General features: G+C 38.6%; 1 protein-coding gene across 5 annotated transcripts in view; it reads right to left on the reverse strand.

Annotated features, from left to right (window-relative positions):
• CCSER1 (coiled-coil serine rich protein 1) overlaps positions 1-21,447 on the reverse strand; it is a 712,966-nt gene that overhangs the window by 569,132 nt on the left and 122,387 nt on the right. For all 5 annotated transcript variants that reach the window (XM_055795209.1, XM_055795210.1, XM_055795212.1 and 2 more), the window contains exon 4: positions 13,270-13,363. In XM_055795209.1, the coding sequence (XP_055651184.1) occupies positions 13,270-13,363 (94 nt within the window). The remainder of the gene's footprint in view (positions 1-13,269; positions 13,364-21,447) is intronic.

Here is a 21,447-nt window from a genome sequence, read left to right on the forward strand (position 1 = left end):
AACAACCTTAGTTGTATTTAAGAAGAAAGTTACACAAGTGTCGTCTTTTACTTACAGTTACAAAATCTGGGAAATAGAAATACTCATATAGGAAGAAAGCATGGCCTTTTCTGTCATCTTCTCTGGCCTCACTGTGTTCCCTTTCCCACCCTTCCACACCTGCCACTGAGCTGATTCAATGGCTCATTAGTCCTGTACGGCAAAAGAAGAAATCCCCAGAATCTGTTCTTGCAGATTTGATAAGAGTGCAGGCTATTGCGAGCCTAGATGCCGTGTACCGTACCTCTCCATCACTCCTCACCTATACTCTGTGTGTGCTGTGAGGAACACTGGGAGCAGTGCACACAGCAAGCACACTTGTGTTACAGAGAGCTCCTGCTTATGACCCCTGCCGTCTGAAGAATGCTCACCTGGATTTCATTTAACCTGTGGATTTCTTTCCAGAATAAAGGGACAGAACAATACACCTGCTGGTACCTGAAAGCTGGGAGAGTTTGAAAAATTCTTTTAGAGCCACTTGCCATACATCTTTCTAAACCAAATTTCAAGTAACTTCATTCCGAAGTATGTTATTTTACCCAGAAGCTAAAGGTTTTTCCCATGCCATTTTTCCTTCTTACCTATATTTGTTTCTTTCCCCCTCTCTGTTTCCCCCAACTATTTACTACCTGTGATAACTTAAGTGTCAGAGGATCATGGGACTAGACTGCAGAAAAACTCAGTACAAGGTGATGCCTTTTACCTGGTGAACCTCCTTCCACAGGCAAAACCGCATCTTTCCAGATGCGCAGTGATACGGTACCAGTTTCCCCACGTGAGTAAACCACACAGCTCCATGCAGCTCATCTCTGCATACACTCATGCTGTGTATTCATGTGGCTTTGATTGAAAATCCACAGAACCAGGAGGTGTTTGCATTTAATCTAATACACACTGACAATAAGATAATGGTTAAGTAACACATCTATATCATTCTACCTTCAAAATCATAATTTAAAAGTAGGTAGTGTCAGTGATGTCATATTAAGAGGTATAAAAAATACATTTTCCTGAACCCCCAATTCTGCAAAAATCTCCAAAAGAGTCAAACGAACAAATTAAAGAATTCGTAGGGAAGAAAACAATGGAATTGAACTTTAGAAATAGAGTTATTCCATGTTTTATTCATGGAAAAAAAATGTATTAGAAATACAGAGGCTTGGCAAAACTATTTTCTGTGAAATTAACAGGTTTTGGAAAAAGGAAAAATATAATATTACAACACAGCTGTACTTTCATTTTATCTACTGCCTGCTTTTCAACTTTCAAATAAGTGTATTTTTACAGTAAATTGGTTTTTTATAAAGAAAAACTTCCACGAGAGAAAAACTAGTCAAGTCAGGAAGATCTTCAACAGGTTAATCATGTTGCCTGGGCTTTTGACAGTCAGCAAAATCATAATCTATTAAAATAAAGAGAAGTTTACCACCAACACTTTCTTTTTTATTCGTAAGAGTTTCTCAGGCCTTAGGGGCCTCTCTGGCTTCCTTAAACTTTGCAAAGACATTGCTTTAATCCTTTTGCCTAAAAAACATGTGAACTGTGATTGCGAGGCTGGAAATACTTAAATGAGGGAAAATAAAATAAGCTTGTTAACCATCCTGCAACCAAAAAAACCACTGCACTCATTTAGTCCCAATTTTCTGTTTCATTTCTCACTCATGCTGATTCAGCAGTTACCGTGTTACAAACAAAATCTGTCGCTGGTTCTCAAAAATTGGGTGCGAGGAATTAAAGCATTTAAAACCCTGAAACAGCTCAAAGAAATGGCTTTGGTTTGTGGTATATTTTACGTTTACATTCGTACTGCTACTAGGTAGGCACATTTCCATACGTGCTACTACCAGCCCATATGGGTGAGGGACGCTGCTCAGGGCCATGGCCTCCGGTGGTTGCAGGGCTGAGGAGATCCCTCCTGCCCGGCCACAGGGGCTCCGTCGGGAGGTCTGTGCTCCTGACTGAGGATGCTGCTGCCACTTGCCTGTGTGCAGCTTCAACCAGTAGCAAAAATGAGCTCATACGGCAGAGAGACAGCCATGCACAGGCCACCGACATGGCCGGACACAGGGGCATCCGCAGACAAGGCGCTGTCTGCAACAGCCCCTAGTGCAGGCGCTGCATCAAATGGAAGCACAGCCAGCCAGGTCCCCTCCTCCTCCTGGGGTGAGGAAGACTGAGGGTCACTAGTGAAGGCACACGTCTCCCCGCTCTCTGGATTCACACAGCCATTCGTGGATCCCTCAAGTACCAGCACAGCCCCTCTGCCCAGCACCCCTGCCCACATCCCAGCCCCTCTTACCTCTGCTTTAGCAACTGCCTACTTTATACTACTCACCACACTACTAACTGCAACCTCTTTCCCCCAGTATGCAAGGCACTGCTTGCAGGAATATGCTGATTTTTTTTTTTTTTTATTTTTTTTTTTTTTTGTGCATATGTGAAATAATTTTAGTTTCAACATTGTAGTTAAAGAGAAAGTTTTCATAGAGCAAGATGCAAGGAGCTCTCACTCATTCATCAGACTACGCTCTTGGAAGTTGAGAAATCTTCACTGGCAGTCAGCTTTTCACAGGCTAATGCGTGGTTCAGCAGCTCCAAATATCAAACTGATACATGCTTACTTCTGTGAAAAAAAGGGAAAATTACGCAGAACCCCTTAGATTCAGTGTAATATCAATTTGTGCCTAATTTGCCACTTGCAAATCCATCACTCCATACATTATCCATCCTGCAATAGACCACTTGTTGCTTGTTCTCAAAAGTGTATTCTGAATATTTTCAACTGCAACCTCATTTTCATTTAAATATTAACTGGAAGTAGACTCTCTCTCCTAAAAATGTTACAACATTATGGAAACAGCCGGGAAAAAAATCCCCAAACCCAGTAATACTGATGCTTTATCCTCAGTAGGCATAATGAATGCATTCATTGTCTTTTGCAGAAGCTACTGGAGCAGTGGCAAGCAGGTGCTTTGACGAACTTTCATTTTAAAGCTGTTCCCTACAGTAAGAGTTGCATGGAAGAATTCTTAAAATCAGGCATATGAGAAGGAGATGTCTGGTTGTTATTCACTTTGGGTCAGATCAAAGAATCCTAGAATAAGCCTAAGTACAGAAGGTAAAACCAGAAAATTTCTTTAAGGCCACCTTTCAGAGTTTATCTCAAATAGTTCCCTTGGCAAAGAGAGGTGTACAGTTTCTGTAGCGCATTGTAAGAAGGAAAACTAGCTAAGCTATACAATCAAGAAGCACAGACTTATGGGGGTCTCCAAGAAGCCAAAATATTCTCAGGAAGCTCAGGTACCCCTGACGCACCTCCGAAGCATTACCTACCTGCTGACCACCCTTCTAAAGCTGAAACTAGGCTGCAACAAATCGTAGGGCTTACTTACCTGCATGGCATTTATTTGTGAATTCCTTCCCTCCTCAAGGGAAGTTTGACGTAAAAACAGAAATAAAAATCGACAAAATCCAAACAATATTAAGTATTTGACAGAATCCTCACAGGGACAAAAGAAGGGACAACAGGCTCTTTCATCACAAGACACTCAGGTACAAGATATACAACAATAAAGCCAACTAATATTTTCAAACACTGCAGCAGGTATGACTCAATCTTTGAGTAATGACTGATGATAGGTAAAATTTTGGAAAGATTTAGAAAGTAATTTAGTTTTGAGACCAGGCTTTAGTTGATGAGTACGATAAGCTTTTGCAGTATTTTTTTCCCTCCTGCTATAAAGCAAGCTGTGTTTGGCATTTTTTAAAACAGGAGCAGTAACAGTAGCGGAGACACTAGCAACAGCAATGGTCGTGTCTGCTCCACTTCCTGGAATGATGTGTGAAGAGGCACAAAATATAACATAATTGGCCTCTAAGGACCATAATGACTCTAATTATTACTGCAGCTCCATCCCAATGGTATCTTGAGTATCTCTCAGACTTTAACGCCAAATCCCTGTGACTACCAGAGTACCACTTTCTACATACTACAAGGAAATTAAGTGACTAGCCCAGAGTAACATTGGAAATCTGCACCAAAGACCCCAGCTCAGCCCAGGAGACCCAAACTCAAGTTTTAACTATCAGACTGCCCTTCCCTCCTTTCTTTACCTAAGAGTGGAGCTACAAGGATCTCAGAGATAAATACTTCAAAATGTCAAAAGCCATCACTAACTCACACTTTCTAGACACACAGTTTCAGTCTGACCTTGAAGTAGGATGGTTGCAGAAGTGGTATGGAAGGTGCAGTTGTTTCTATATAAAACTGAGTTATGGCTGTTCTGCAGTATAATTGTGAGCTCACTGTTGTTCTTAGTCCCTAAATCTCTTGGTTGTACTCATGGAAAACTGAGAAGAAACATCATGCTCCTCTCTGAAGCTCTCATCACATTTCCATTTTGGCAAGACATCCAGTCCAGATCTTTCTAAACTCACAAAGCAGGATAGAAAAGCAGCACTTGGCACCCTACTTAAACTTTGTTATCTAAAAACGCTGAATTGCTTTAAATAGGATGGTATGCTTTGATTTGTCATAATGTTTATTTATTGCACTTATTTTCTGCCTACAGATATTATTAAAGAAGATGTTTCATCTCGATGTATGTATAAAATCAAAGGAACGAAGCAAGGCAGTATGCCTATTTAATTACTGTCCTGGTTCTTTCAGTAAATGATGGCTGAGCATACCAATATGAATAAGGATTTGTAACTAAATGTCACAATATAATTATGAAAGTGCACGAAACTGAGATGCAGACTCTGATTCTAATTGCTCCATGATAACCATACAAATGCATCTCACTCAACAGTATTCTTTCATGACCCTGGAGTTCAGGACTGTGCTCCTTTGCCCTTCTTGTCTATTTATGAAGGAGCAACCTCTTGGCGTCTAAATTATGGCTGTGATGTTCCATGATGCTGGTCTTCCAACTGCTCCATTTAACTGAATAGGATTTACAAGCATATATCATTAATAAAATTTCTATCAGGCAGAAAGAAACCTAAGTGATACCCACCAATTGAACATTATCAATCCTTCACCCCTCTTCACACCAAAAAAGAGCCATAAATACTAATTTGCTCAGGAAACTGAGCATTTTCCTTGATCCGTTGAGAACACACTGCACAGTCCAATTATCTGTATCTCAGACATGTTTTAAGACTTATCCTGAGGGAAGCACAGCTAGAATCTGGTGTTACATGCCTCCTGTGGCTCATCAGCCAGGCTCATTCGCAACTCAACTTTTCAGGTAAAACACACTAAAGGAGTTTTAGGGTAAAGTTAAATTGGTACCAGTTCTGGGTTGTGGGTTTGGTTTTTTTCTCACTTAAAATCGCAGTAAGATTACACTGTTCATTTACATAAATAACAGAACAGAATAGGACTCTCAACTCATTACTACATTCCCAGAATATGGAGCAGGGTGCTCCAGGATACTGGAGGACTAACCTTATATATTAGCCTATGATTTCTATTTAGTTTCATTCCAATTTAATACTAACTTCTTCTCTACTCATTATTTTTTCTTCTCCTTATTTTCAGTAACTTAAGCTTCAAGGCTGCTAATAACATGCCTAGCCACAAGCATGCAGTGGTGATTTTTGACTAACACCAATACGCTCTCTTCATTTAATAATGCTACCTATTATTTCACTGCAAAGCCCACAAAAATCTCTTTTCTCCATGCCCAGTACTCTTTCAAAAGCTGTAGATCATGGTTAGAAGAGTTTAGAAGACTACAAGTTTTATTTCATTTCCCTGGAGACTTTAAGTTACTCCATTACTATGTCAGATTTATTAAACAATGCTTCAGGGGGAAACGTGTAGCTTAGTAGAATAGGTTATTCTGAAAATATAAAAATCCCTCCACTTTAACTTTTCAGCTATGGAGAAACTAGTTGCATGTGACTCTCCACTCCATACTCCAAAGCCATGCTGGAAGCCAGTGTGCACATGCGAGTCTTCTTCCCTCGCAAAATTAAAAACTAACACAAACTTCCCCTTTTAATTTTTATTGGGATACCTATGCAGTGGCATAATTAACATCGCAAAATCACACATCAGTTTATGTTCACTATTAGTACTGCTTCCTTTTTTATTATCTTATTGTCCAAAATCTGTAGTGGCAATGCAAGATGCTACTGAGCTAAATAATCTGTGACCTTCCTTTTTGGCACAGACACAGAGCTCTTTATTACTTTACCGTCACAATCTTTATTTCGTTCAAAGACTGTAAATATAAACTGAAATGTTATTACACATTTCAAGCAGAAAACAGAAGGGATGCTGCCCTAGTTTAACCTAATCTGTAACTAATATATCTCTAAAGGTGGTATTTGAGAACGGTGAAGCTTTTAAAATAGCTCAAGGAGTTGGGTGCCCAGTTCCAATTAAAAATCAAAACATGTCATTGTTTTTAAACACAGAAACATAATTTGCTGCAATGATACATTCATGAGTAAAGCAATACACTCAAACTACCCAAGTATCTCTTCTCTGGTTCTAAGCAGTTGTCTGACAAAAATACATAGTTAGGATTGGGGTTTTTTCCTGTTGTCTATTTAAAGGGAAATTAAAAACACTAAAAAAATCTGCTTTCCTTGCACTGACTAACACAAATGGATTACACAGGCGCTTTGTCAGACTCTCAGAGGCAACTTCTGCTTGGGAGCAGGAGGCCTGCTTTGCTAGAAATCTCAGGAAAAACATCCAGCAAGTGGTATTTGCCCCATCTCAGTTTCTGTGCTGCTGCAACTGTATTTCAAAAATGCGACACCTTACGTCCAGACACCGCCAGTGGTAGGGCCAAAGCTCAGTGCCCCTGCACGCTTCCCTGCATAAACACTGATGAGGACTCCAGGCTTCTGACAAGGGCCAGCTTTTGTCACACTGAGGACCAGCCCCGGAGCCAAAGGCACCCTGCAACACCCCGCGTCGGCCACGCTAACAGCTAACACTTCTGGTTTCAATGAATCCCAGCTGATCCACCATAGCTGGGGAGCTGCCTTTTGGTGCTTTGCTGCCAGAACAAGAAGCATAATTTATAAGTACAGCATATTCTTCTATTCCATTATTACATTTAGAAGGTGTTTCACATTTCAAAAGCAAGCAAATTTACTTCTGTTTTACAGTTTGCAACTCCCTGTGTTAATGACCCACTACCAGCACTGAATCTTGCTGTACTTTTTCTTTAATAGCATTTCTATTTCTCCCACTCCTGGTTAAAAAGAAAACAAACCACCAAAAAACAAAATGCCAAAGGGGTTTCATCTCAGCTCTCCTACCTTACATTAAAAAATTAACAAGAATAATTAGTACATTTAATTAATAGACACAGGAGGAGCTCCAAACCCACCACAGAATTTTCACACAGCTTGTTCATTGCACTCAAAATAACTCAGCAACTACCTAATTATAATCACTGGGTCATTACACCAACACTTCCGTTTGGCTGGGTACTGATGGCAATTGATCTGCAGGCTATCTATATTTAAAGGAAATACAATAAAAAATCCTGACTTTTACTTTCTAAATAAACAAGTGCACTGCATTTTTCTTGGCAAGGCTGCTGCTAAGATAATTATGTTACTAAAATATCATAACCTGATATGATGACTGTAATTTGACATTTAAATAACTTGCTCATCCATCTCAAAAACCAAAACCCTGTTTCTACCTTGCCCACAGAAGTTTGCAAAAACCTTACATTAAACTGTCAAATTAATAATTTATTTTCCTTAAATGAAAAAACAAGTATTTGCGTTGTGATAGAGTACTCTGGCCCAACACACTACATTTTGGATCTCACTAATGTGCATGAAATGAGAACTACCTAATACAAACACACGACAAATGTTAGAACTGTTTCCAACCACCTCACTAAGATGTGCCTCTACCTGCTCATTACTGACAGCGGTAAGCAGGCACCATACCATAGCTTTACATTTTAAAATAAAGAGCACTGATTTAATAACTATTTTCCTATTTCTTGTTAGGTGTACATGAGCAAGTACTATATCATAAGAGTGATACTACTACATCAGACCTTCACGTGCTCATTCCGTTCCGTTCTATTTACACCAAGCTACCAAGAACAGCCCCTTCTTTCTCAACATCTGCTAACACAAGAAAATATATATACGGCACAGACGAGCCATAGCTACCATGTCAAGTCATTTTGTCAAGTCACATACACTCTTTTTCATTCACAAACCTTAAGAAAATACCAAAGCATGGATCACCACATACACAGAACTAAGCACACACTTAAAAAGCTTCTAACAGAGATGCTCTTAAGTTAGGTTTGAACAAAATGCGCTCTCTCTCTGAAAGTGGGCTTGGTTTTTCTGAGTTGAACAGTAGAGGGATGCTAAAGCACACTTTCATAGTTCCACTTTTAATTCATTTTCTTCCAGCAAATAAGACAAATAATTCTATTTCTGAAAGATCCTGGGTGAAATAAATAACTATGCTTTACATGTACTTCGGATCACTGCCTTACAGACGAGGCTGAGGCATTAAACCCAAAATGGCTAAAGCTCCAGCAAAAGACAAATCTCTTCTAAAAATTATAGTGAGCTACATTATTCAAAACAATGCAGCAAACATTCAAGCAACAGCATGATGGATGCAGCAGGCCAGTCTGGGTACACAGCTAATCAATATCGCACTCGTGAACAGTCACTGCGTAGTGTGGAGCCTGACATGGGGGTGACACGCACATGTGCTTAATATTCAGTACCATGAGCAGTCACTTCAGCCGGATTTGTCACTACAAGTCCCAGCTACACACGTACATGTTTGTAGAAAGATGCAGCGGCACTGGTTTTATGATACCTATGGCAAATACTTAAGAAATTACAAAAGACCTTGGATAGCTATGCCTTTGTGAACTTTTAGAAAAGGCTACTATTTACTGCAGTCACGATTTAATGACAACACCAACCATGCACAACCAAGTATCTGGATTTTCAGTAGGCTATGGCACAACACAAGTACGTAACTCACCCACATTAATGTGCGTTACTTGAATAAATTTCCCACTGCTTATGTCACTGAATATAAAGGTCTTCCTTATACATTTGAGTAATCAATTCTTGTAATCAAGTAAGTAAAGTTTCACCAGGGAAAAGGAAAATGAATGAGGTTAAATTAATGCTGTCACTTTCTATAACTGGCAATAGTTTCCTCCTACAGAAACCACTAACTTCATTATTTTACAACAGGAAATCAACACTGTAGCGTGTTTTTAAAGTCTAATTTACTTAGAGTAATAAAAAGGCACCCTCAAGGCTCATCGTGTATGTCATATTATGCTTAGTTTTAAACATTCCAGTTTAAGAACAGTGTGCAAAATTCTCAGTGAATCAAGTTGATTAATATTTTGCATTTGTATGCAGTAGTGCTCTCCACTCACTGAGTACTATACAAATATTATTTCATTAAATTTCAAAGCAATTGTGTAGGTGGGATAATGAAATGTCTCTGTCTTACATTCTTTATCTTGGCAATACAGCCTTTAAAACAGAAGCAAAAGTAGTAAATTCATGCAGTAAACTCACAAGACAAAAGGTCAGAAATGAGGAAATTCCAACTTCTAAAGCCCTGCTAAGACTAGCAGGGCACAGAAGTCTACATTCAAAGTAGAAGCATCTACATGATGTTTGCAGGTGTCTACTTATCTCAAATTGTATGGTTAGAGAAACAGTTAGGGCTATTTTTTTTTTATTTTCTAGTACTCAGCAGTGTTCATAGTGCCTTTCTGCAGGAACCCTATTTCATGAGGATGCTGCTGGAGGGCAACCAGCTCATTAGGGAAAAGCTGAGAGGACAGAACAAGAACACGTGTAATAATTCAGTTCAGAGTATTAATTGAAAAAATAATAACAATCACAAAAATGAAAGAGGTAACAGATCTGTCTCTTTCTCTTTTCTAACTCTGTGTTTTAATTAATACAGCATTCCACTTTCTAGAACAACGTTTCCTTGCCTGCCAATTGGCTCCTAGCTCCTATTTCAGAGCTCACTCCTTAATAGCTATTTCTCCCAGAAATCTTTTCAATAGTATCTTATTTTCTATTCATAAGTGGCCACTAAAATTATGGTGGATCGATACAATACAATTATTTTGTTAAATTACTATTACGAACTTCAGTAGAAAGTCAAAAAGACACTTCCCCATCCTAGCAAATCCTGTTCTTTTCAACCACAGCAGCTAAAAGCAGAAGCTATTATCAACTGGGCCTTAACTAACAAGAGTCTCTAAAAACCGGGCGCTCCTAATGGCAGTTAAGAGACTTTCTCAACTTGCCTTTAACCACCATCAACTGTATTTATTACCGTTGGCACTACACTTCAGAATTGCTATCTTTTAATGATACAGCTTGCTGCGTACAGCCTCCTGACCAAGGAATAGTTTCTGATATTCAAGTCAAGGATGTGATGTTAGCCCTCATATTCAGCTAATTTGTCATTTCAGAGATATTCATAGGCTCTTGAAGATTAGGAACTTGTCCGATTCATTAGTTATCCCTCCTTAACAACCTAAGAAAGAATTATCTTCCAATTGCACTTCTTCATATTTCAGTGTCTTTGTTAAAATACTGCAATGGAGCTTCTCTTGAAACATTTCCCCCTATTGTAATTCTCCACAGAATTCCTTATAAAGAACCAAAGTGGGGCACAATATGACTTATGGCCCTAATAAAAATCAATGCTATAATCAGTATTTAGAACATCAACAGGATTTTTATTGCACTGTAAATAGTCACAGCAGTGTTGATAACTTGAATCCCAGAAAAGAATAATTTTAAGGTTTCCATGTAAAAAGCAGCTTTTAATGTCTTATTTTTATACTCAAACACCTTCATTTTGATAACAGATCTAGAAGTACATGCATTAACTTCCAGCTAACTTTAGTATGATACACATGTGGATGTCAGATGTACAGATTCCTTTCAGATATTGGAGAAACACATGGAAATGTGAACAAATATTGCTACAAAACTACTCAAATATGTAAAGCTGACATAACATAGCGCTGAATCTGGTACACAATGGACAGCATGTACCAACAGAGAAGAGGAGGCTCACAAATCTGCACATCTGGGATTGTGTTGAATGATTTTTGTTGAAGCAAGCCATAGGGGCAAGCTATCAAGCCCATCAGCTTTAAGAAGCTTTTACAGAAATTCCAACAAAATGGTTACTAGCAAATACTATGGAAAATCATCTACTCTTATTTTCAGGCTGGTACCATAGTGAAAGAATCAAACAGTCCCTTGGTTTTATTAAAATTCACTTAGAATAATAAATTCTACCATAAGAGTACTGGCTTATCCCCAGCATGTAATCTGTTCTCTTCTTCTTTAAAAAGGGGACAAGATTGAAGATCTTTTTAAAATCATATATTGCTTCCCAATTATCTGCAATAGCTTATATGTGCATGCCCAGAAATATGATCACCTCCAAACTGATGAGTTTACAAAAGTTTAAAGGTCTGCATTAAACCAGTTGTATATATTCAAAATTATCACTTCTGTATTCTGGTGCTTATAAGGAATTCTAGACCCACCAAAAATGGATCAAAAAGCAAATATTAATAAAATAAAACCCGTTTTGTTTAAAAACAATGTGTGTACTGCAACATGTGTCTTTATATTACTGCTCAGAACAGAAATGTTCACCATGCTGCAAAGGGCAATGCAGGTCTTTCTGTTCTAAAAGCATCCCATTTGCTATGGATAATGACACAAGAGTAGAAACATTGTATGTCATATCACATCTCCATCTTAAATACTTTTCTATCAAGTATAATGTCATTTAGGCATTGTGATCTTAGCTGTGTTCCAGAAGCTGCTACCCATCTTAATAACAATGATAATGATAATAATGATGATGATTATGATGATGATAATAATAACAACAACAACAACGAACTGGACATGACTTTTCCATCACTTAATTCCATGCTTCATAAATATAAAAAAAAGATAAAAAGGAGGAAAACACAGATAAGTCCAAATGCAACATGTTAAGGAAGTTCATTTATGGAAAATGGTTCTGCCAGTTAATTTGTTTCCATCAGGTCCAGGGAAAGAACAAGTCTACACACTACGATTTCTTGTAAAATGTAATGTTTGGTTTCAAAGATTTTTGACACACATTTCTTCCTCTATGAGTTAACTTTCTGTAACCACTTAATAGCATAATTCAGTACAGTTTGAAAGGTCCTTTTCTGTGCAGTTAATTTGTTGCATCCTAGCTCCCAGTAAATTAGGAAACTACGATCATGCACATATTGCTGCTACAACCCTCCTTTAAACAGGAGCACAGCTCAAGCAGCTCATCCATAACCATTGCTAAATTTGCATCGAAGGAGGGACCAGAACTAAAGACAGCATACACAAGCAGGCATATGTCTCAAACCCCACTTCCACGTCAGTTATGCATGAATATGTGCTTACAGGTACCTACATTCATGGATGGAGAAAGAGAGGTCAGAAAGCAGCAGGTAAAAGAGAGGGTGAGAATTACTCCTGCTTAAAAGCATGTCAGTGCCATAAGAGAGTATCACATCAGAGTACAAACTCGGAGCTCTACCTGTGGTTAAGTACAAGTCTCACGTATGTTTTAAGTCTCCCTGAACCCTGTGGAGTCAGCAGGACTCTTCCTGTTCACGGACTAGTCCCTGCACTGTCCCAATCACAGCCAAAGGAAATGCAAGATGCCCCACTGCAGGTACCACGACTTACCAAGACCCTGCATAAATCTATTATAAAATTGTTCTGAACACCCTGCGAGTTGACCTTGCTCATTGCTATTAATCAAGGTAGTGCAACATGAGAGAAAGGATCAAGTTCTGTTCACATCTCAAGCCACACCTTCTTTATTTGAAGCATATTATTCCAGTACACACTAAATAGGATTGCAATTATATCAGCAGTGGTCTTTCTGGGAACCGCCTGGGGTAAGCAACAGTCATTTTAAGTATCTAAAAAAGCAGATGGGTCTGCCCTTGGTGCTGGAATTTTTCTGTAGCTGTAAAAATGCAGCGTAAAGAGTGTATTTCTGTCAAATGGCAAAACTACCAAAAAAAAATGCATCCTGCTTCTCCTCTTCCATGAAAATGAGGGGGTTTTTATTTCCAAGTAATTGTACTGAATGCATTCTCTTTATCTTTCTAGAACAATACTTCATTGAAGATATTCAGTACCTATCTGACTTACCAGAATGATGGTGATGTTGTTCTTCTAGGAACTCCAAGTCAAGCATTAGGTCATCTTCATCCAACTCACAGGAACCCAAGTTATTCAAAACATCCTAATATATATTAAAAAAAAAAGGGCATTTAGACAGATGTGTTAACCAAACAAAATAATGCACAAAATAATGAGCAATCAGTTCAGAGTAATACATTTAAGCAGGAACTACAGAAAAATTTTCTAACATTGGACCAGTGAGACATTGTATGAAACACCTGTCCAACTAGAAATGTATCACTCTTCTGGTTTTAGAGAATCTCAATTATTTAACAAAAAAAACCCACCCAAAACAAACACCAAAACAAAGCCAGAAGTACAAGTAACACCATCCATATAACTACTTTTTTTTAACTGATCAATGATGGTTTTGTGTCTTTCAAGTTTAATCATAACTTTTAAAGAACATTAAAATGTTATTTTTAGCTCAACATAAGAAGTATCAGTACTTGTCTTTCATTAAATTTTGGAATCCTAAGCACTGCCTGCCCTTACCAATATACTCTGAAGAGAGATTTATAGTTCTACTTTTCCAAGGGATAGATTCACAAACTTAGGATAAACAGGAAATTCAGGCACAAATGATCAGCTCATGATTTTTTAAGTATTAAGGTGGGTGGTAAATGCTTACCTGGATAGAAAGAAAGCCTAAGTGTAGCTTAGGTCCCCATTCCCTTTTTGTGATTAATTTTTTTTGCCTCTGTCCCCTGCTCCTGTATTCACCATGGGCAACTTCAGAAAATGAGATGATGAGGCAAATGTTTTCTCTAGCCCCTACCAACCTAAAGCTGTTATACTCAATGTGTTAAGAGAAATACTCAGTCTCAGTTTTCTACTATGGTCATTTCTTTTGACTTGGTAACATCAGATTTTCTCCATAGTCACCAACATCTAACCAAACATAACTCATGCATTCTCCAGCTGGCATTTTGCTTGCAAATCTGTAAGTGACACTGCCACAGGCTTAATTCTCCAGCCCATTCACAGGCAAAGAAGGTCAGTAGATCCTGCATGAGGTGCTGGCAACCCAGACGTCGCACAGGCTCCCAACACAAACATAACCCAGAGAACATGGGAATTCAGTGCAAAAGAGGTCAGGTGATCTTCCCAAAGTATCCAGCTGTCCAAGATCCCTGTGTAGCAATCTGCCATACAGAGAGCAGAGAAATATAACAGGAGTATATATTAAACTAGCAAAAGCCTTCCCTGACTTAAGTTTGAACTATATTTTTCTATGCTCCTTCTAATCCTTTGAAGTATTTTCCCTCCACAACAGATGTTAATTCTTACTCACACTCACAACTTACATTCATTCAACCCTTTTTGAGTAATTATTTCTTCAAATCCTGCTTTCTACTCTTTCACACACTCCAGGCAGTCAACAAAAGGACTTTTTTTTATTTCACATTCTTTCCCTGACTTGAGCATGAGAAAACCCATGAGCACAAGAAAACCTCTTCTGAGATACAAACCCCACTGCTAATGCCATTACTACATTTACAGATGCCAAGCACGGGAAGTGACAATTGCCAAGTGCAGAGACCTCCACACAAGCAGTGAGCAGCGTGTTGCACAGAAGGAAAGTATACATCACATGAACATTACAGTGACATCAAACATAAAGCATCTTATTCCCTCTAACTCAAAGAGCTGCTGACAAGCCTTCATCAGTGACTGTTTCTTTCCCTCATGCTGACAAAACATAGGCATTCAATAATCAAATTATTTATTACTCTACAAAACAAAAGCATAAAAATAAAACAAGAAAATGCAAAACACAGATGCATTATATCAGGTTACTGTACCTGATACTTATGTAGACAGAAACTTTTCTAGTCTGGATTGGCATTAACACATAACAAACCCAAACTAAAACTAGTTTACTAAAAAATAAAATAAAATTAAAGACAAGGTTTTCTGTATTAAAACAGAAGTGTGAGAACACACATTGCTCAATGCTATAGATAACCTAAAACTTAAATAACTTCTGAATCACTGTTGTAACTACTGAAACACTGAAGATTGAAAAACTCATTTAGGACTCATGTGTATCCTTTAGTACCTAAATATCTTTCAAAATAGTAGCAGCAAGACACTTCCCAGATTTGTTTGCTGTTCTTTTACACAAGTTCCAAAAGCGCTGCCTGACGTGACTGAAGTATCTTCAGTCCAACTGTCATTACCAGCTGTATTTCAGAAGAAGAATCAATGATTATGGCATGTTAAGATCAGATGAACATAAGGAAACCATGTCTCAATCAAAGGAAGAGTTTGAGGGGGTTTTCTCCCTTTTTAAATTTAGACGCTATTATGCACTCAAGCTTTATCAAATGGTATATTAAAACTGCTCAGAGAATGTACAACATACCTTGTTTCTATATTATTTTCTTAATATACGAAAAGCATTTTGGTGACAAACTTCAGAACATTCCCTGCAATTTTTAAGCAATAGCTAAAAGTTCTTCATACTAGTAGAGGACAAAGGTAAAAGGGTTAAAGTACACAGGTTTGTTCTTATTAACTCATATTGATATTAATGCTAAGCATCCTTTGATGAGCTGTACCAGCAGTAAGGAGCATGACTTCATGCTAACTGAGCATCGCCTATATCTTGTGCAGTAACCTACACGTGTTCCAAACTCTTGGGAAACTGACTGCAAAAATGTAGCGATTCACAGCCTTTATCAAAAAACAAATTCTATTTGATTTGGGAAAAAAGCACACACAAACGGAACGACAGTTTTCCAAATTGAAAAACTCCCCCAGGTGAGATGGACCAAAAGGCAAAGATTTGTGTACCATTCTCCCCCTGCATATTACCACCTTTCAGGAAGGTCTTCGCTTCCAAGAACCTTCAGAGTGGGGGCGAACTGTGCTCCATCTATTCTCTGTCCTGCAAGGCTGATGTGTGTGCACCCTGCTCCTCACTGCAACACCTCTGCTTGTCCACCCTGAGCTGAGGGCTCCCAGCTGCCTTCCCCACAGACCTGTGATGCCCTTGCCTTCCCTCTCCTACGGCCCCTTCGGCTGCACCAACAATAGCAGACAAATTAAAGTGACAAATAAAAGCTCCCCCAGATTTATTCTTCTCAGAAGTACCTCCACCAGGGGAAGCCTCCCTCTTTCCTCAGGACTCCACTCGTTCCTTATAAAGGGACAAATCACACAACTGGAAACAAACAAATTAAAGCAGCTACTGTCCATCAGGACGAGGAGGAGGGCTTGGCAGAGCCAGAGGTGTCAATGACATCAGCCCAGATGCCTCCCTGCTCTCATCACCCGCCTCTGTGGGTACAGTCCTTCCTCAGACAGAACACAGAAATGAACTCATAAATGCCTAAAAGCACATCCAAGCAGAGAACATTAGTTAAGTTCCCAGGGCTGTCCTAACTGAGTAACATTTTCTGAAAGCATATAATTAGAAAATATAATAAGAGTTCCTAGAATGACCTGCCTAATGCCCCAGAACAGCTCAGCGGTATCACTAACGTTGGTATCACCAACGTCCTCCGGCCCTCTGCCTCCTCACCGGGATCCATTACTCCTTTATTGCTATGACAATTAGTAACAATTGTAATTTCTTTTGAAGTTTAATATCTCTTGACCCTGTTCTCCCTCTTACCACTGCTGCTGCATTCTTTGAAGAATAATGCAATTAAATTTTAAAAGAAGAAAATAGGAGAGATCAAGCCCTAAAGAGCATTCAAAGTGAATAGTTTCAAGGCTTTGCTACATAAAGAAAAAGAAATTAATGCTTCCATCGAAGTCCCAAGGAAACATCTGTTGTCTATTTATGGTGGCATACCTTCTATTTATTCCAGGAGGCAAATCATTTAGTTAAGGCAGAAGCCCTGCAGCAAAAACTTCTCCATTGGCTCTGTAATAGCCCCTTGGAAACTTTAAGACATATTTTGCTACTTCTGGTGTCTGCTTGACTTCTGATACTGTTTTGCCATTAAAATGGACCCAAAACTAAAATGATTCTGCTTTTTTCTTCCATTTGATCTGGAAGTTGGTCATAACCCGTGAGAAGCACCCATGAACACACTTACTTAGTCAATCATTTACCCACGCGTCTCGGTTTTTCTGACTGCAGACTCGATTTTGGTTCTTTCCGCTGGACTTTGGATATTATCTCTCCCCCCCACCCCCTGTAAAGCAATATAGGATCAAACAAGATGAGGCTTCGAAGTTTTAGCACCTTTAGTCAAGACAGGCTGTAATCCCCGTTTACCTACCACTCTTTCCACTTTTGACTTGGTGAACTACCACTGTTAATTAAACAAGTTTAACAGTGATATATAAAATGTTACTAATTCAGAATAAAAAGCAGTAATTTGGACAACAGTTCAGACTGTTTTTAACAACTGATGATGCCTGTAGCAGAACAGAATGCTAGTCTAAGAATATTTCAAGGCATCACTAACTTTACATTAACAATTTTCATATTTAAAATTATTGCAGCAACAAGAAGTGTAAACTGCTGGGTTTCATCCAACAGCTCGGTATCTTACTCAAAGCTCATTGAACTCAATGGTACTCAAATTAGTTGTGACTGGGCCTAGACATTCTTAAGAACTATGACCTAAGGAGTGTTTTATTGTTAAAAGATACGTGGTGATTTGCAGGGATATAGTTCAGAAACAACTGAAACATTAGAGGGATAGAGATGTATCAGACATACAGTTCCTCTCAGCCAGACAGCACGTATTTGATTAGTAAGTTTACTCAGAATTGCTGCAGGGGGTTTCCTTCCTACCTTAGTTCCCTCCCTATGTCCATCTTTCTCTTCCGAGTTTCCCTTTGTATAATCACTCAAAGGAAATCTAATGCATAATACAAGAATTTCCACTCCTTTTCCAGAATAGTAAATTATTTCATTATTTTTAGACCTGTTCCAGCTCAGGGTCTACAACACTTACAATGAGTTTGAAATCTGGAATAAATAAAAACAGCTTTAGTAGTAAATACACATAAAGTGCCCAACATAACAATCTCAAAGCTACTATTGGGCTTAATCAAACAACAAACAGCAAATAACATTTCTTTATAAAGTCCCCTTTACAATGTGGGGGTTTTAAATTATTATTCCAAATAACCAACTTACACATATAAATACCGAGTGAAATTACTCCTTACAGAATTATTAGTATACTCCTCTAAAAATTGGCTACTCTGGTATTCAAAAATGACAAGAAAACATACATATTAATATACAAATACATTAAAGCACATTATTTTGTTCAGCAATGAAATTCACTTTTAAAATGGACCTAGCAAAATCGGACCAATTGCATAATATATATAAACAAAGCTAGGTAAATCCTTTTAAAACCAAATATTTACAACTAATATGCAAAACCAAGATGAATAATTGGGTTTACGTGACAAATCTGCCCATTTGAAACAGACAGCAATCCATAGCACCAATCAAAAGGTTAACTTGTTCGTGTTTCCACACATTTTTATTCTAGACTCTTCTTCCTCCTATACCATTGAAATAATAAAGTAGTAAGATCCTAAAGGCAGCAGACACAGGTTGTCTATCATTACCAGCAACTTTGAAGAGTTTTATATATTATTTTGTAATTTTATTCTAATTAATACAGTCAGTATGATGTTCAATGGCTTCTGTTTCTTTTCCATTTTCTATGCTGCTATCTCAAGGGAGATTCAGCCCTGACAAATTTTGTTTTTCTGGACAAGGGGATGGAGATTTTTTTTCTGACCAGTGCTGTTGTGCATCCACAAAGAAGTTGCCACTGGGGCCTGGCATTTCCCAGTGTTCTTCAGGGTTCTTTGACACAAGTGACTGAGATTTCCATTATATTACAGTACGGTGATGCTGCAACAAAATCTCGACTGTTGCTTGGAGAATGTTCTAGACCTTCGAGAACCTGAGGTCCAGTAAGCAACTTAAGGAAGCTACACGACTGAAGCACTAACATGTTTGTAATTACTCAGCTCATAAGCACTTTTGTCAGACACGTATATGGCTGAAGATAGTATTCACAGAAGTCACTGCAAGTTACTTTGCGCTATACATACATTGATATAACCCTACTATCATGAAAGTGAACATACTGACTGCATTTTAATCTTTAATGTATCTTTTGATCAAGCTTCCCACCGGTTCTCAGCAAACACACTTTTTCCTGGAAAGCATTTTATCACTGTGCTTCCTGTGATGCGTGCCTATGCAAAATGCTGCTGCTGCAATTCAAACCAAGGCGATAAGCTTTGGTCAGGGCATCCCTCTTTGAAATGCCATTCATCATCACCTCCTATGTTGTACACAGACACATTTCCCCTCAGGAATCCGTAATCCTACTTCACTGCCACTTTAGATTATATCAGGAAAGCCCTAAAATCCAGGGGAATAATTTTTTAAAGCTTCTTCCCCTGACATAATAGCACATCTCATTTCCATAAGTGATTATGCAGCGGTCACTGGATTTTCAAAGATATTTTTAGAACTACAAGAACAAAATTCTAAGAACGCACTTTCTCAGAAAATGCTTTGGGTTCCTTTTTGTTTTCCTTTCTCCCCATGGTGGCTTTTACACACCTTTCTGATAGTCCTCCTCTGTGTTACTGTTCTTAACTACCTTCTGAATACAGATTTGCATACCTTATTGGGTGGGGGTTTTTTTTCCACAAAAAAGAAGGATGAAGTGTTCAAGCCTCCCCGCTGAAATGGTGTACTAAATGGCATTTATAAAATTATTCTCAGAGAGCAAGAGCCTAATTTTTAGTACTTAATACTATAGATTCCTTTTTTCCTTCACTGTAGAAACATACATGGGGGGCTACTCGAGATCAATGCTTTTGCAGTTGCACATAGAAAACACTCTAGGGAGAATAATTTGATTCTTTTGTGAAGTCGTATGTATGACAATTCACCTGTATCTACTCAGGGTCACTGTATATCTAATGCTGGAGAAGATCAGAATTAAATACTTATTTCAACTCTGAAATGATTTCTAGAGATTGCCAAAAGATAGTACTTCATCAAAATTGTATTCAGCAAAGGAACATAACATACAGTCAGCATAAGAATGAAAACGGAGATATACCCAAGGAAAAAGAAAGACCTTGAGCTATTTAAAGTAATGTTAACTCCTAGAACCATACCTGAATAATTCATGGACATAATGAAGTATCTCCCCTTCTGCACTCTCCCACATACTTCAAAGGAAAAATGAAAGTACATGAAACCCAGCAAACAGAAAAACCTTTAAAAACACAGAATCCCTGTCAACAGTCTAAAAATCTCTGTACCAAACGTAAAGCTTATGTAAAGCCTTTCATATACCAAGAGAAGCTTAAAAGTGTTTTTTTTTCCTGAATAGCACCACCCAAAAAGCGTATCATTCCCTATTTGAATAAACCAGAGACTTTAAAAAGGAAAAAATACATCTTGTAACATTTGGTAAGAACATTTTCTGTAGCTAACGTGGAAATTATTTTATATTATAAATCAATGTGCCCTTAAGAACCAAAGACAGAAAATCATCAGTGGACAGAACTGCCTAACTTTACAGCTCAGATTCATCATACCATTCTTCAAAATATTTTTTGCATGCACGTTTTCGGCTGTGTGAGGGAAACGCAGTATTTTCCATCCTAATCTCGCTTCTGCCCTTTCAGTTCTCTCTCTGCATTAAATCAATGTCTGTAATGATGCCCCTTTCGCCTGAATGATTAGAACTAATGGACTCTCTTAACAGGTCTTAGTTTACGCCCACCCTGTCGCCCACCCACACAGGGTTCAGAAGCGTAACACAGCAAAGCATAGGCACCGATGGTGGCAGGAGCAGGAGGTCAGCTTGCTCCCCTCTGGCCATGGTGTCAGTGAGGATCAGGTAACAGGGGGAAATGGTACCTACCTGCAGAAGTTCAGAAACAAAAGCTTTCGAGCAAACATGTTGATGCACAACACCAACGTCACTCTCCCCATGCGAATCAGCTTTCCTGTCACTGGGACAGCATGCAGCAGGATCATACGGTAGGGTACTCTGACACCCGGAGGTCACTAGCCCACCTCCCACCACAAATCTACACCAACTTCTCTTCCTACACAGCAGCTGTAGACGCTGTGAGCTGGTCTTGGATACTTTTGCTGATGTTGAGTCATCCAACACT

Source organism: Falco peregrinus, chromosome 2 (genome assembly GCF_023634155.1).
Source record: "Falco peregrinus isolate bFalPer1 chromosome 2, bFalPer1.pri, whole genome shotgun sequence".
Classification (NCBI taxonomy): Eukaryota; Metazoa; Chordata; class Aves; order Falconiformes; family Falconidae; genus Falco; species Falco peregrinus.